Source organism: Rhinopithecus roxellana, chromosome 1, assembly GCF_007565055.1.
Source record: "Rhinopithecus roxellana isolate Shanxi Qingling chromosome 1, ASM756505v1, whole genome shotgun sequence".
In the NCBI taxonomy this organism is placed as follows: domain Eukaryota; kingdom Metazoa; phylum Chordata; class Mammalia; order Primates; family Cercopithecidae; genus Rhinopithecus; species Rhinopithecus roxellana.
Window position 1 is genome coordinate 58,165,432 of NC_044549.1, and position 16,177 is coordinate 58,181,608.

A 16,177-nucleotide genomic window follows, 5' to 3' on the forward strand; every position below is an offset into this window, starting at 1 on the left:
TTTTGTTTTGTGTTTGTAGTTTTTTTTTTTTTTTTTTTTTTTTGAGACGGAGTCTCGCTGTGTTGCCCAGGCTGGAGTGCAGTGATGTGATCTTGGCTTACTGCAAGCTCTGCCTCCCAGGTTCACGCCATTCTCCTGCCTCAGCCTCCCAAGTAGCTGGGACTACAGGTGCCCGCCACCATGCCCAGCTAATTTTTTGTATTTTTAGTAGAGATGGGGTTTCACCATGTTAGCCAAGATGGTCTGGGTCTCCTGACCTCATGATCCACCCACCTCGGCCTCCCAAAGTGCTGGGATTACAGGAGTGAGCCACCGCGCCCGGCCTTGTTTGTAGTTTTGAACAATGCTGAGGTGCTATACATGCTTTGCTCTGGGCCACCATGTTTCTGGAAAATGAAAGCCCAACAGCCATTCAATTTTACCCACCTTTTAACCTAAGTTATCTGGGAATTGCAGATCCTTGTGGGATCCTACTTATTCTTGTTCCCTTTGGCAAATGACATTCTTTGTACATGATTCTACACATTTCTCTCCCTCTGTCTTCTACCTTGGTCTCCACTGCCCGTGTATTACCTTATAGAATCTGTTATCTCTTACAATCAAGAAAATGGTTTAACCAGATCTCTTCAGCCATGTCATATGACCACTTCCATTGTTCTTTAATTTTTATTTTCTTCTAAGGGTCTTACTCTGTCGCCCAACCTGGAGTGCAACGGCACAATCACAGCTCATTGCAGCCTCAAACTCCTGGGCTCAAAGGATCCTCCCACCTCAGCCTCCCGAGTAGCAGGGACTACAGCCATGTGACACTACTTCAGGCCACAACATCTAAATTTCACTAAAATAATCATTCTGGGCTTGCAAATGGAATTCTCTTTACTACATTGCAGAAGATGATGCAAGGTCAATTTTGTTAGTTTCCATATTACATATTCAAAGAATACATCACCAGAGTGCTGGATTCACTTACTGTCACCTTAAGTACTATGCTTGCATTATCACACATCACACTGGAGATGCAGCTGTTAATGGAAAAATAAGATCATCAGTGAACAAAAGAGAAAGTAGGTATATCCATTGTTAATACTGAATTAGAACTTGACTAAGATATCAATATTCTTTCCAGGGAAAGTTACACTGATTATTATTTGCAGGAATAGCAATCTCAACCTGCTTTCAAATATTATTGCCAGAATTGTCAGTATCTGATTTGACAGATTATCTAGTTTAATGATGATTGGAGAGGTTTTTGTTTTTTAATACAGGACCTCGCTGTGCTGCCCAGGCTGGAGTGCAGTGGCACCATGTCAGTTCACTGCAACCTCCATCTTCTTGTTTCAAATGATCCTTCCAACTCAGCCTCCCAAGTAGTTGTGACTATAGGCACACGCCACCACGCCCAGCTAATTTTTAAAAATATTATCTTGTAGGCCAGGCATGGTGGCTCACACCTGTAGTCCCAGCACTTTGGGAGGCCGAGGTGGGTGGATCACGAGGTCAGGAGATCAAGACCATCCTGGTTAACACGGTGAAACCCCATCTCTACTAAAACTACAAAAAATTAGCCAGCGTGGTGGTGCACGCCTGTAGTCCCAGCTACTTGGGAGGCTAAGGCAGGAGAATTGCTTGAACCTGGGAGGTGGAGGTTGTAGTGAGCCGAGATCGTGCTACTGCACTCCAGCCTGGGTGACACAGTGAGATTCCATCTCAAAAAATATATATATAAAAAATATATATTTTATATTATATATATAATTATATATATATATTAGATATATATGTATATATATTTTTTCTTGTAGAGATGGGGTCTCAGCATGTTGCCCAGGCTGGTCTCAAACTCCTGCACTCAAGCGATCTGCCTGCCTTAGCCTTCCAAAGTGCTGGGATTATAGGCATGAGCCATTGTGCCCAGCCCTGGATTTTTATTTTAAAATAGAATTCTGCTCCCTTTTGAGTATACCTGTTCTACTCCAATAGAATATCATAAGAGATGCCACGCTTCCCTCCCCACTGTGTGATGAGGAAATGGTGGGAGCATAACTCTGTTGTCAATTCTTATTCTGCATTAATGAAGTGACATTTTTACCCCTCTCCACCAGAAGCCCAGAAACTGTAGGGTTAGTACCCTGTTGACCACTTCTACCTTGCACTAACTCAAGTAAAGGTGATACTTCTCCCCCTCCCCACCAGGCCCTGAAGACACTGAGATGGAATCCTGTCAACTATCTCCCCGAGTGCACTGACGTGAGTAGAAATGGTACCCCAGACCAGGTGTGGTGACTGACTTCTATAATCCCAGCACTTTGGGAGGCCAAGGTGGGTGGATTACCTGAGGTCAGGAGTTCTAGACCAGCCTGACCTACATGGCAAAACCCCATCTCTACTAAAAATACAAAAATTAGCTGAGCACAGTGGTGCATGCCTGTAGTCCCAGCTACTTGGGAGGCTGAGGCAGAAGAATTGCTTGCAACCGGGAGGTGGAGGTTGTGGTAAGCCGAGATCATGCCACTGGCACTCCAGCCTGGGCAAAAGAGTGAGACAGTCTCAAAAAAAAAAAAAAAAAAAAAAAAAAAAAAAGAAATGGTACCCCTTCCTCTGCCCACAAAGCACTGCAGAGATAATAGCTGAAAATGTCCCCAAATTCATAGACCTATAGATTCAAAAAGTTAATCAAACCCAAACAGGTTAAACTCAAAGAACTTCATACCAGACATATCCTAATCAAATTTCTGAGAATGAAAAACAAAGGAAATAACCTGTACTCAACCAGAGCAAAATGACACATTATCTAGAGATACAAAGATTTGAATGACAATGGATTTCTCATCAGACATCATGGAAGCCAGAAGGAAGAGGCAAAACATTTTTCAAATACTAAAAGAAGTTAATACACCAATTAAAACAGAGTATCCCTGGTCAGCAGCAGAATGTTATAAACAAACAACAAATAAAGCACACAGAGTGTAGAAGGACCCCAAATAGCCAAAGCCATCTTGAGCAAACCTCATTACCACATTTGCTGGAGGCATCACATTACCAGATTTTAAAATACATCACAAAACTATAGTAATCAAAACATCATGGTTGTGTTTTTTTTTTTTTTTTTTTTTTTTTGAGACGGAGTCTCGCTCTGTTGCCCAGGCAGGAGTGCAGTGGCGTGATCTCGCCTCACTGCAAGCTCTGCCTCCTAGGTTCACGCCATTCTCCCGCCTCAGCCTCCCAAGAAGCTGGGACTACGGTGTCCGCCACCACGCCCAGCTAATTTTTTTTGTATTTTTAGTAGAGACAGGGTTTCACCGTGTTAGCCAGGTTGGTCTTGATCTCCTGACCTTGTGATCCACCTGCCTCGGCCTCCCAAAGTGCTGGGATTACAGGCGTGAGCCACCACACCTGGCCAGTTCTTGTGTTTTTATCCCCAGAGACAAACCGTAAACAAAATATCCAGCATGATACTGACATACATACAGTTACATTGTTCAGTGGAATGGGATAGAAGGCCCAGAAATAAACCCTCACATTTAAGGTCAATTGATTTTTGTTTTAAACAAAAGTACCAAGTACAGTCAATGGAGAAAGGACAGTCTCTTCAATAAATGGTATTGGCAATGAAAAAGGAAAACTACAGACTAATATCCCTGATGAACACAGATGCAAAAATCCTCTAGAAAATAGTAGCAAACTGAATCCAACAGCAAATCAAAAAGCTAATTCACCATGATCAAGTAGGCTTCATTCCCGGGAGCAAGGTTGGTTCAACACATGCAAGTCAATAAACATGATTCCCCACATAAACAGAATTAAAAACAAAAAACCATATGATCGTCTCAATAGACACAGAAAAAGCTTTCAATAAAATGAAGTATCCCTTTGTGACAAAAACCCTCAAGAAACTAGGCATTGAAGGAGCATACCTTGAAATAAGAGCCATCAATGACAAATCCACAGGCAATGTCATAATGAATGGGCAAAAACTGGAAACATTCCCTTTGAGAACTGGAACAAGACAAGGATGCCTACTCCTACCACTCCTAGTAAACATAGTAATGACTAGTAGTGACAGTAGTGATAGCTCTAGCTAGGAAGCTCTAGCTAGAGCAGTCAGCCAAGAGAAAGAAATAAAGGGCATCCAAATAGAAAAAGAGGAAGTAAAACTATCTCTTTGTGGACAATATGACAATATGATTGATTTTGTGTGTGTGTGTGTGTGTGTCTGTCTGTCTGTGTGTATAGATATATATAATACTTTTTTTTTTTTTGAGGTGGAGTCTCGCTCTGTTGCCCGGGCTGGAGTGCAGTGGCCGGATCTCAGCTCACTGCAAGCTCCGCCTTCCGGGTTCATGCCATTCTCCTGCCTCAGCCTCCCGAGTAGCTGGGACTACAGGCGCCCGCTATCTCGCCCGGCTAGTTTCTTATATTTTTTAGTAGAGATGGGGTTTCACCGTGTTAGCCAGGATGGTCTCGATCTGCTGACCTCGTGATCTGCTCATCTCGGCCTCCCAAAGTGCTGGGATTACAGGCTTGAGCCACCGCGCCCGGCCTCAATACGTATTTTTTAAATCCCCCCAGAGAGGGTCTTGTTGTGTCACTCAGTCTGGAGTGCAGTGGCACAGTCATGGCCCATTGCAGCCTCAACTTCTGGGCTCAAGTGATCTTCACACCTCAGCTTCTTGTGTAGCTGGGACCACCAGTGCACACCACCATGCTTGGCTAATTTTTTTTTTTGTAGAGACAGGGTCTCTGTATGTTGCCAAGGCTTGTCTTGAACTCCGGGGCTCAAGTGATCATCTTGCCTCAGCCTCCCAAATTGCTGGGAATACATGCATGAGCCACTATGCTACGCGCCCGGCCCATAAGATGGTAATTTAAACAATCTCTTATGTTTGGGCACTTAGGGAGTTTCCAGCTCTTGAACATCACAACTGCTGTAATGAACAGCCAGCGTACTTGAATGATTAGAGGTATAGCTTCACAGTAAATTCTTTTTAGTGGTGTTGGCAGTGCAAAGGATATATGTATTTTCTTAGATGTCGCCAAAAAAGCACTATAAGCAGTATAATGACTAGCAATAATCTGGAAGAAAATGCCTGCAAAGCCTTGAGAGTCAAGACTTCTACGTATACTATGTAAAATCTCAAGAAAAACAATTTAAAGGCAAGCAAACCAGGGGCAAAAATCAACAAAATGGAGGGAAAGGCAGCTCACGGAAGCAGCAACCAAGTGGCTAATGAATTCACAAAAGGTACAACTTAGCAAGAAAACACAGGGTATTGAGGACATAATCTATCCACTGCTCGTGGGAATATAAATTGAGAGCCACTTTGGGAAGACTTTTAACATCTATTGCAAGTGCCATGACTTCAAGAACTAGCGATTCTCTTTTCAGGCATGAGTTTATTGATATCTATCCTCAAAGAATCTTAAAAAAAAAAAAAAAAATCCCTGTGTCCCTTCATTCCTCTTGATGTAGAAATTAGAAGTTTTTGGCCAGGTACGGTGGCTCACGCCATAATCCCAGCAGTTTGGGAGGCCGAGGCAGGCGGATCACGAGGTCAGGAGATCGAGAGGTCGGAGATCAAGATCATCCTGGGCAACATGGTGAAATCCCTTCTCTACTAAAAATACAAAAATTAGCCAGGTGTGGTGGCACCATGCCTTTAATCCCAGCTAGTTGGGAGGCTGAGGCAGGAGAATTGCTAGAACCCGGGAGTCGGAGGTTGCAGTGAGCTGAGATCACGCCACTGCACTCCAGCCTGGTGACAAAGGGAGATTCCATCTCAAAAAAAAAAGTGTTCAGGCAATGTTTAGGTCACAAAACAGAGCTTACCCGTGTGTTGTGGGATCATGCCATATGTTTTCCAGGTGACAGCAGCTCCTGAGGTATGGATGGCGGCCTCCTTCTTCCCACATGTACACGTGCACAGAGTTCTTGGATGTGGTGAGCACATAGCGAGGATCCTTCCAAGGATAGCCAGAGTGAGTGGCCAAGGAGTCAAAGTCAGATCAAAAAGCAGTGGAGGAGAATCATACATACCACCCAGAAGTTGTTGATGGCTGCCTGGTGGTCCTCAAATCGTTGCAGCAGAAAGCCAGTGATGCTGAAGAGTAACAAGTATGGCCCATTGGTAAAGACAATCGTATATCCATCGTTGGCTCCCATCCAAATAGGGGACTCCAGATGAGCTGCCAACTGGAAACTTGCAATCTCATGTGCTGTTTTCATGTAAAACACACACATATACACACACATAAGGAAGTAAATATCAGATCATTGAATAAGAACAATATCCTCATACTGAATAAAAAAGCATAGTCCCCACTTCCACAGACTTCATTCCAGGGAGGAAAATGAAGGGTAGTCCAGTGGCCTGACAAATACATATCACTGACTGTGGTTAACAGGCGCTAGGACATATGAACAGAAGTTTGTGGACAGTAAACAATCCCCTGGGCATTGAGGCAAAACCTGTAGTGGGAAGGAACATTGGAATGCAGGCCCTAAAACATGATGGAAATCTATATGTGTTCACCCAAGAGGGCAGGGTTGGGGAAGAGGTCAGCATGGGTATTAGAGCCAAACTAGGGAGGGTTCACCCCCAGCTAAAGAAATCCCCTGCTCCTGGCTGGGCACGGTGGCTCACGCCTGTAATCCCAGCACTTTGGGAGGCCGAGGCAGGCTGATCATGAGGTCAGGAGATCGAGACCATCCTGGCTAACATGGTGAAACCTTGTCTCTACTAAAAATACAAAAAATTAGCCGGGCATGCTGGTGGGCACCTGTAGTCCCAGCTACTTGGGAGGCTGAGGCAGGAGAATGGTGTGAACCCGGGAGGCGGAGCTTGCAGTGAGCTGAGATCGCGCCACTGCACTCCAGCCTGGGCGACAGAGCGAGACTCCGTCTCAAAAAAAAAAAAAAAAAAAAAAAGAAATCCCCTGCTCCCTTTTTACAGACTGACCCATTTATTATAGCTAAACATGAATGACTGTGTAATGAGGAAGAGAAACAAGCATTTCTAATATGGCACAGCCTACCTTGGATGACTGTTTGGCCTCCAGTCCTCTTGGTTGTTAGATCAAAGGTGATAAATTCTGTCTTTTTTCCAGTGTTACTTTGGGACATCAGTGTTATTCTGTTTTTCACCTCTGGGGTCCAGCAGGCGCTGACACATAATTTATGTGGGAGAGAGGTAGACAGAGGAGCACTGCCTTCTGATGGTCTCACTAAGGACTCTGTGAGGAATACCTAAAGAGAGCATCGCGTACGCGGTCAGGGGAAGGGAACTTACAGCCTCTCAGTACAGGAGTGACTCCAGAAGAGCCTTCTTAGAAATTCTCATCTTGTGGCTAAAGCTTTGTTCAACATCTCAGGAGTGATGAGAGGTCACTGCTTATCACTCCAGCATACAACGAACTCACTGTCTTCCTATCCTTCCTGTCCCATTCACAGAACAGTGTCCCTGAAGCATGCCAAGGGGTTACACAACCATCTCACCATGTTGAACCCTTGGTCAAGTTGAGGTTGGCTAAGCAGATTTTCCCTTCTTGGAGAACAAGTCAAGGACTGTGTGGCTTTTACTACCTGCCTTCTGAACTCCTCCCTCTTTGGTGCCCAGTCCACCAGTGCCCCCCTACAAAAGGTCTGCTCAAAGGCCAAAGCCTTCCTCAGAGTGATATTCAGAGGCTGTTGCATATTCAGTTACTTTTGGACTTCTCTATACTTTCCAGCCAACATAGATAAAAGTAAAGAAGGCAAAAGAGAACAAGGTCAAAGATCTTTTTGTAAAAAAAAAAAAAATTTTTTTTTTAAGAGGTAGGGTCTCGCCATGTTGCCCAGGCGGGAGTGCAGTGGCTATTCACAGGAACAATCCCACTACTGATCAGCATGGGAGTTTTGGCCTGTTCTGTTTCTGACCTGGGTCAGTTGACCCCTCCTTAGGCAACCTGGTGGTCCCCTGCTCCCAGGAGGTGAACGTATTGATGCCAGACTTAGTGTGGACACCCTATCAGCATAGCACTCTATGGCCTGGAACTCCTGGGCTCAAGCGATCCTCCCGCTTCAGCCTTCTGAGTAGGTGGGACTATAGGTGCATGCCACCATGCCCAGCAATCCCTATTTCTTGATACCTGTCTCACCCTCCTCCATCTCTTTGGCAAATTCGGGCTTCATGAATGAGTTTTCATTAACATTTGCCACAGCAACTGGATGTTGTTGCCTCAAAGAACATTGTTTCCTGACCATCACAATGGACTCCCCTTGTGATGTGGTCTGAGAGAGGGAGCAGTGTGCCTGGTCCTCACTGAGCTCTGCAGTTTCTCTGCATGCTTCCTAACTTGACATTCCAATCCTGAAGTTCAAATACACAGAACAGCACCTACCTGTGGCAAGGTACGACTATATGTCCCACATGCAAATACCCATTTCTTGTCAGGAGAGCAGTGTAGAAGTGCAATACCATATTGAAATGCAGTAACTTTAGAAACATCCCTTAATCCAGGCAGTGTAAATGTGTAGATGTCACCTGCAACATCGCCAACCTGAAACCAAAACATCCCCACCACATCAATAGGAAGATATGTGAAATCCTCAAGTACAGAGTAGGCAGCACTGTCAGCTGCAAGATATGCCACCGTTTCTTCAATCACATAATGGAGATCAAAACCTCTGACCAGTCTAGCTTGAGACACTGTTGGGATAATCCCGTGGAATAAAACTTTCCAAGACCCAAAGCATTCTTCTCAAGGACAGTTATTCATTAGCACATCAACAGTATGCTTTTTCTCAATGTCACCCAAAGCCATCTCTCTCCCTCGACTGTCCCCAACCAAGTTCATGGACTGGACAATAACACACACTTGAAAGAAGAGGCACATATAAAGTAATTCAGAAAGTTTTTGGCTTTTTGTTTTTAGAAGAATGGCTGGGGAAATGTACTTGAGGCAAGTCAAGGGCCAAGATAGCATGGAGGCTTGTATAACATTCATTGATATATTGTGATTGACTCATAGGGTATGTAGAAGGGATGACTACAAGAGAAATAGGCTGGGTGCGGTGGCTTATACCTGTAATCCCAGCACTTGGGAGGCTGCGGTGGGCAGATCATGAGGTCAGGAGTTCAAGACCAGCCTGGTCAGCATGGTGAAACCCTGTTTCTACTAAAAATACAAAAAATTAGCCGGGCATGGTGGCGTGTGCCTATAGTCCCAGCTACTCAGGAGGCTGAGGCAGGAGAATTGCTTGAACCCAGCAGGCAGAGGTTGCAGTGAGCCAAGATTGCACCACTGCACTTGAGCCTGGGCAACAGAGTGAGACTCCATCTCAAAAAAAAAAAAAAAAAAAAGGCATAGGACAGTAATGTGACACAGATGCCTGACAAAACAGCAGGCATTTGATTTTTTGGTCCCCTGTAAATTCAGGGCTCACTTACCGTCAGGAATGGGCCATCCTTTGTGAGATAGGCTTCCATGCAATAACAGGACTCTGGCATGGGGAGAATGGCCAGAGCATCCCTGTCCTGACAATTCCACACTTTGATAGTTTTTTTCCGATCCATAGTGATGGCAAGATGCATCTGAGGGAGGGTTACCAGATTTGAGAAATAGAACTCCTGGACTGGGCTTGACCAGATCATGGTACCCTAGAGAACAAGAGTAACACAATCTGTGTTCAAGGAACTCTTACATCTACTGTACTTTCATTCTGTCCATGTTTATTTGGAAGTCTCTTCCAAATCAGATCTTCTTGCTTCTGGCAAAAGATATGAAAATTCTCCACATCTCAATATTTTGGAGGAGTGAACATGAAAACAGGCACTACGCACTATGCTCAGAGACAAGAACTTGGTACATAACAGGTGCAAAGAATGATCAGACTTCCTGAGTTCAAATCACCTCTGCCTCCTACTAACAGTACAGCTTCAGCAAGTTGCTTTCTATCATGCCTTCTAATGAGGCTGTCATTACCTTTCACAACTCATGAAACATACTTAGAATTCTGCCTAGGACACAGTAGGAACCCAGAACGTATTAACTATCGTTAAAATTGTTATTCATTCCTCAAGCTTGTACATTACATACAAGATAGAATAGTTCTTTCTAGATGATTCTTTAGCCTTTAAAAAAATTGTGAAGTAGGCTGGGTGCAGTGGCTCAAGCCTGTAATCCCAGCACTTTGGGAGGCTGAGACGGGCGGATCACGAGGTCAGCAGATCAAGACCATCCTGGCTAACACGGTGAAACCCCGTCTCTACTAAAAAATACAAAAAACTAGCCAGGCGAGGTGGCGGGCGCCTGTAGTCTCGGCTACTTGGGAGGCTGAGGCAGGAGAATGGCTTGAACCCGGGAGGTGGAGCTTGCAGTGAGCTGAGATCCGGCCACTGCACTCCAGCCTGTCCAGCCTGGGCGACAGAGCGAGACTCCATCTCAAAAAAAAAAAAAAAAAAAAAAAAAAAAATTGTGAAGTATATTATACAAGAAAAGAGCACGAAGTTTAATGAATTATCACAAGTGAATGCCAATGTACCACTTCTAAGCCCTCCCAAAGTCCTCTTTGCATGTGCTCTATTTAACAACTCCCCCATGGCTCCCCACACTCAAATGTAATCACTATTTTGATTCCTCACACTATAACAAGTTGCCTATGCAGTAATATCTATGGCCACATAACCAAGCATCCCAAAATTTAGTGGCTTGAAACAGGCTTTTGCTAACTCAGTTTCTTTTGATCAGAAATTCAGGGGCAGCTTGACTGGGTAGTTCTGGCTGTAGGTCTCTCATGAGGATGAAGTCAAGTTTCACTTCCAAGATGGCTTCTCATATAGCTGTGTAAGTTGATGTTGGCTACTGGCAGGGGTCCTCAGTCCCTCACCCCACAGATCTTCTCTGCAGGGCTGCTTGAGAGCTCTCATAACACTGTGACTGGATTTCCAAGAGCTAATGACCCATGAGTAAAGAAGTGTCTTCTGTGACATAGCTTCAGAAATTACACATCATAATTTCCACAATACTCTATTGGTTCCACAGGTCAGCCCTATTCACTGCGGCAGTGGACTACACAAGATTGATTGTGATTATTGTTGGGCAATGATATTTGGGCCATCTCAAGAGACTGGCAGCCGTAGCCTGCCCCATAGCCTCCAGTGATTCACTTTCCCCTACGTGAAAATATATCCACCATCTCCCAAAGCTCTCAAATGTCTCATACCATGATAGTATCATTGCAGAATCTAGGATCTCATTGTTTCTAGGTCCAGGTATAGATGAAGCTCTGTAGATTCAGTTTATCTTGATGTGAAAATCTTTGAACTAAATATACAAGTTATCTGTCCCTCACCATCCCCAAAGTACAAGTGTGGGGTAAGCACAGGATAATGGTTGCTGTCATTCAGAAAAGGTGAAAATGGAAAAAGAGGAATCACTGCTACAAGAAATTTTGAAATCCAATAGAAAACATGCTGGCAATTTGTTGATTAGGACTCAAGGCCCAAGAAAGATTTTTGATGACTCTTGGTTCTACTCTCTAGGTTCTTGATTCTGTCTGAGTCATCCTTTACTTTCTATATATGGTGGCCCAATTTTTTAGCTAAATTGTTTTGGTAGTCTGCTTCCTGCCAAAGTTCTGAAATCCAAAAAGCCTCTTTTCCTTTTGTGTGTTTTGGCCCCTTTAAATCCAAGCTGGCAGTGTTTCTGCCAATGTAATTCTCTAACAAAAACTTTGTGGGTCTAAGAACCTCACTGCAGTTTATACAATTAGACAAAAGCCACACTCAATTTTGAGATAAATCCTTTGTGCACCTTGGAGATCATCTGAGCTAGAGACTACTTTCTGAAAAAGCCAATATAACAAATGCCACTCATTGACAAAGAGGCAATAGAACAGGTAATAAACATGCACAAAACCCAAAAATTATTTCACAAAGGCACTCCATGTTATTGATAGCAAATAAGACCTTATACAAATTTATAGATAGAAACACAAATTAAAAAGTAAATTCTCAGCCAAGCGCAGTGGCTCACGCTTGTAATCAAAGCACTTTGGGAGGCCGAGGTAGGCGGATCACGAGGTCAGGAGATTGAGACCATCCTGGCTAACACGGTGAAACCCCATCTTTACAAAAATACAAAAAAATTAGCTGGGCGTGGTGACCGGCACCTGTAGTCCCAGCTACTTGGGAGGCTGAGGCAGGAGAATGGTGTGAACCCGGGAGGCGGAGCTTGCAGTGAGCCGAGATTGCACCATTGCACTCCAGCCTGGGCAACAGAGTGAGACTCCATCTCAAAAAACAAACAACAAACAAAAACAACAACAAACGTGAATTCTATGTGTGTCTATGGTCCAAATGAAAAGGTCACAAATTACATGATAGAAAACCTGATTTGACACTTTGTTTTTGTTACCACTTCCGAGTATTTTTCTCTCAGCACTTCCGTTTCACATACATACAGAACAGGATGGATGCAATGCAGTACTTTTGCTACATATTGGCCAGACTCACCTCTTGCACATCCCAGGCGCAAAGCTCTTGCTTTGGAGATACACTACAAATGATTGATTTCTCCTGTTCTTTCATTGTCAGGCTATTTCCTGAGAGATAAGCCAACTCCATCTCATATGCTAGAAGGAAACACAGAAGACTTGGCCACCAGATAGTTAAGGGATGATCCAAACCAAAAGAAGATAATTTAAAATATTTCTGTACCCTCTTAGGAAGGTTTGGGTAACAATATGGAGAAGATAGAAATTGGGCTCCAGAGTCATCCAAACACAGGTTCCCATGGCAGACTGGCCATTTGGGAGATGTTGGCCAACTTGCTTTTCCTTTTCATCCTCAGTTTCCAAAGATATAAAAGGCATATTAAAATATCTCCATCAGAGAACTTTTCTGAGTTTTAAAAGAGTTATCAAGTCCAGGCACAGTGGTTCACGCCTGTAATCAGAGCATTTTGGGAAGCTGAGGTGGGCTGATCACTTGAGGCCAGGAGTTCGAGACTGGTCTGGCCAACATGTTGAAGCCCTGTCTCTACTAAAAATACAAAAATTAGCATGGTGGCAGGTGCCTGTAATCCCAGCTACTTGGGAGGCTGAGGCATGAGAATTGCCTGAACCCAGGAGGCGGAGGTTGCAGTAAGCCAAGGTCATGCCGCTGCACTCCAGCCTGGGTGACAAAATGAGACTGTCTAAAAAAAAAAAAAAAAAAAAAAAGTTATCAGGGTTAGGTCAGGTACAATGGCTCATGCCTGGGAGGCCAAGGTTGGAGGATCGCTTGAGCTCAGGAGTTCAAGACCAGCCTGGGTAACAAAGTAATACCTAATCTGTACAAAAAAATTAAAAAACTATGGCTGGGCATGGTGGCTTATGCCTGGAATCCCAGCAATTTGGGAGGCCAAGGCAGGTGGATCATTTGAGGTCAGGAGTTCAAGACCAGCCTGGCAAATATGGTGAAACCCCATCTGTACTAAAAATACAAAAATTAGCTAGGCATAGTGGTAAACGGCTGTAATCCCAGCTACTCAGGAGGCTAAGGCAGGAGAATCACTCGAACCCAGGAGACAGAGGCTGCAGTGAGCTGAGATTGCCATTGCCCTCTAGCCTAGATGACAGAGCAAGACTTAACCTCAAAAAAAAAAAAAAAAAAAAAAAAAAAAAAAAAAAAAAAGCTGGTTGTGGTGGGACAGACACCCCTGTAGTCCCAGTTACACAGGAGGCTGAGGCAGGAGGATCTCTTGAGCCCAGGAGGTTGAGGCTTTATCTCTTTTTTTTTTTTTTTTTTTTTTTTTTTTTTTTGAGGCGGAGTCTCGCTCTGTCGCCCAGACTGGAGTGCAGTGGCGCAATCTCGGCTCACTGCAAGCTCCGCCTCCCGGGTTCACGCCATTCTCCTGCCTCAGCCTCCTGAGTAGCTGGGACTACAGGCGCCCGCCACCTCGCCCGGCTAGTTTTTTCTATTTTTAGTAGAGACGGGGTTTCACCATGTTAGCCAGGATGGTCTCGATCTCCTGACCTCGTGATCCGCCCGTCTCGGCCTCCCAAAGTGCTGGGATTACAGGCTTGAGCCACCGCGCCCGGCCGAGGCTTTATCTCTATAAAAATTTTTTAAAATTAGCCTGGGTGACAGGGCCAGACCCTGTCTCTAAATAAATGCATACGTAGGCTCTACTGCTACAGCCTCAACCTCCTGGGCTCAAGAGATCCTCCTGTTTTTTAAAGTTTCCCATTAATTTTTTTTTATTTTTATCCTGGGAGGGATGAGAAGCCTTAGGAAAAAGGGAGTAACAGGACCTGATTTTATGTTGTGAAAAAAATCACTCTAGTTTCTTCATTCAGCACAGATGGTGGGGACAAGAGAGGAAGCAGGGAGACATCGCATGGCTATCACGACAAACCAGTCTGGTTCAATTTTAATTCCTTTTCCTTTCACTGAGTGAGAACACACAACTGCACACAGCAAAAATCAAATAGAGTGGACCTCTGAAAACAAGTTGCTCATGTTCCTCTAGGGCACCTGTCCCCATACCGATGTTCTTAGTTACTTTGTAGATAAAGTTATGCGGCTGTGCCAATGCCAACTGAAGCTCCTTCCTTCTTTGATGCAGGAAAAATTGCTTCCATGTGTGTGTGCCCAGGTGTTGATCAGTGAAGTTGCTGCAGTCCCATCTCTCCAGAGATAGCGACCTGGAAACAGAATCACAGTCCCATCAGGCTGTTCTCAGTCAGTTCACCTCCTCAGAGCCCCGGTTATATCACAACCCCCTACTCACACTAACTTTCCTGTGTATATCTCACAACACAGCCACACACAGGCCTCGGCACACAGCATGGGTGTGCAGTCAGATCTCTCCCCTTCCCTCCTTACTCTTTCCCTTTCCTTACCTCCACAGGAAATCGCTCTCTGCAATCCTATTCCAATGCTATGGGAGAGAAGGGAAGAGACAAGCAGGCAATCAGTTACATCAGAGAGTAGGGGCAATGCTCTGCTATTATTTGTTCTGGGAGCTGGGCCCACACAGGCTAATCAGCTGGGATTCCAGCTCTCGAAGCATTCCCCAGTGTGGGGAGATAAGGAAATGGTAACAACAGAGACCTGTCACTGCTCATACAAGCACTGGGTATTCTCATGAGTTCACACGAAGACATTCTGATTTCCTAGGGCTTGAAATGGGAGCCTCAAGGACTGTTTAGTCAGTACAACTCCTGGATGTCAGCTTGTCCTTTCCGTTTAACAGAATATGAGGCCTTCAGAGTGAAGGATGCTAACCCCCAAAGCCTCAGTGTAGCCCTCTGCTATTCTGCAAAGTGGTGCTCAAACTGGTCGAGAGAAGCAGCTGGCGTGGGGGCAGTGGGAAGTGGAAGGCCTTTACCTTGTTCACCTGGGAAGCCTGCAGTAAGCCAAACAGGTCCAGGAAAGAGAAGATTCGCTTCAAAGCTAAGTCAGGCAATTGGATCTCCATTTCACACAGCCTGAACCCACATCCACTTTCCTTTCTCCTCTCCGGGCTGCTCTGAATTTAAAGGCTTTGCCAAAGTCTGCAGCACTTGTAAAGATTTTCACCTGTGCCCATCCGTGTGCGGTAGAAACAAGCTGCAGGTGTGCAGACTCCTGGGCTGACCTCCATCCCGGCCTCTCTCCGGGGCCTCATCCACACAGCTGGTGGCATCCCTACCTAAACCCACTTGTTAGTGCTGTTCATTGTTTACAGGAGCTCAGCAACACCTGTGCACTGTGAGCTGGAGGTGCAGAACCTGGGGCAGCCCCAGCTGCAGATGAAGTTGTCAGGACCCTCTAGGAAATGTCACCGAATGCACTCACTTTGATCAGATCCCAGTGTCTCAACTCCTGGAATTGGAGTCAGTTTGCCCCATGTCTGTGCCTACCTTGGGATCTTGAATCTGGTGAGTGGGGCTCATCTCTCAGCGCCAGCGTGGCCTCTGGGTTTCTACCTTCTCACATTTAACTTTGCAGTGGAGGAGAAAGAACGTGCCAAGCCAGCTTCTCCACAGAGGTCCGCGCAAAGGGGGCAGGCCTTGCTGGGGATGGCTCTCCCAGCCGGTGGCTTTCCCTGGGATGTGACGCTTTCCCACAGTTACAGATCTCCCAAGAACCTGACAACTCATTCTGGGATTTTCTAAAGACCGTGTCATAGCCTGAGTATTTGTGTCCTCTCAAAATTCCTATGTTGAAATTCT

General features: G+C 45.0%; 1 protein-coding gene across 2 annotated transcripts; it reads right to left on the reverse strand.

Annotated features, from left to right (window-relative positions):
• Positions 1–858: 858 nt before the first annotated feature.
• On the reverse strand, positions 859–15,967 carry FBXW12 (F-box and WD repeat domain containing 12). Of its 2 annotated transcripts, XM_010370499.1 has the most exons (11): positions 15,866–15,967; positions 15,352–15,525; positions 14,864–14,901; positions 14,508–14,665; positions 12,492–12,610; positions 9,426–9,635; positions 8,377–8,535; positions 7,033–7,243; positions 6,035–6,213; positions 5,828–5,958; positions 859–1,022 (listed from the first exon to the last, which is right to left on the reverse strand). In XM_010370499.1, exons 2-11 carry the CDS (start codon positions 15,439–15,441, stop codon positions 926–928), a joined length of 1,392 nt encoding a protein of 463 aa, XP_010368801.1. In that variant the 5' UTR covers positions 15,442–15,525; positions 15,866–15,967; the 3' UTR covers positions 859–925. The 2 variants fall into 2 exon arrangements, with proteins under 2 accessions (XP_010368801.1, XP_010368806.1); XM_010370504.1 differs by lacking the exon at positions 15,352–15,525.
• Between the last annotated feature and the right edge of the window lie 210 nt (positions 15,968–16,177).

What these genes read in the sequence shown, in the direction of transcription:
- FBXW12 (XM_010370499.1), bottom strand. Translation starts at nt 15,441, where the DNA reads ATGGAGATCCAATTGCCTGACTTAGCTTTGAAGCGAATCTTCTCTTTC. An exon ending in GAGAGCGATTTCCTGTGGAG is followed by an intron (nt 14,666 to 14,863) that starts GTAAGGAAAGGG and finishes TTCTGTTTCCAG; the next exon opens with GTCGCTATCTCTGGAGAGAT. An exon ending in CAAAGTAACTAAGAACATCG is followed by an intron (nt 12,611 to 14,507) that starts GTATGGGGACAG and finishes GTTTCCTTCTAG; the next exon opens with CATATGAGATGGAGTTGGCT.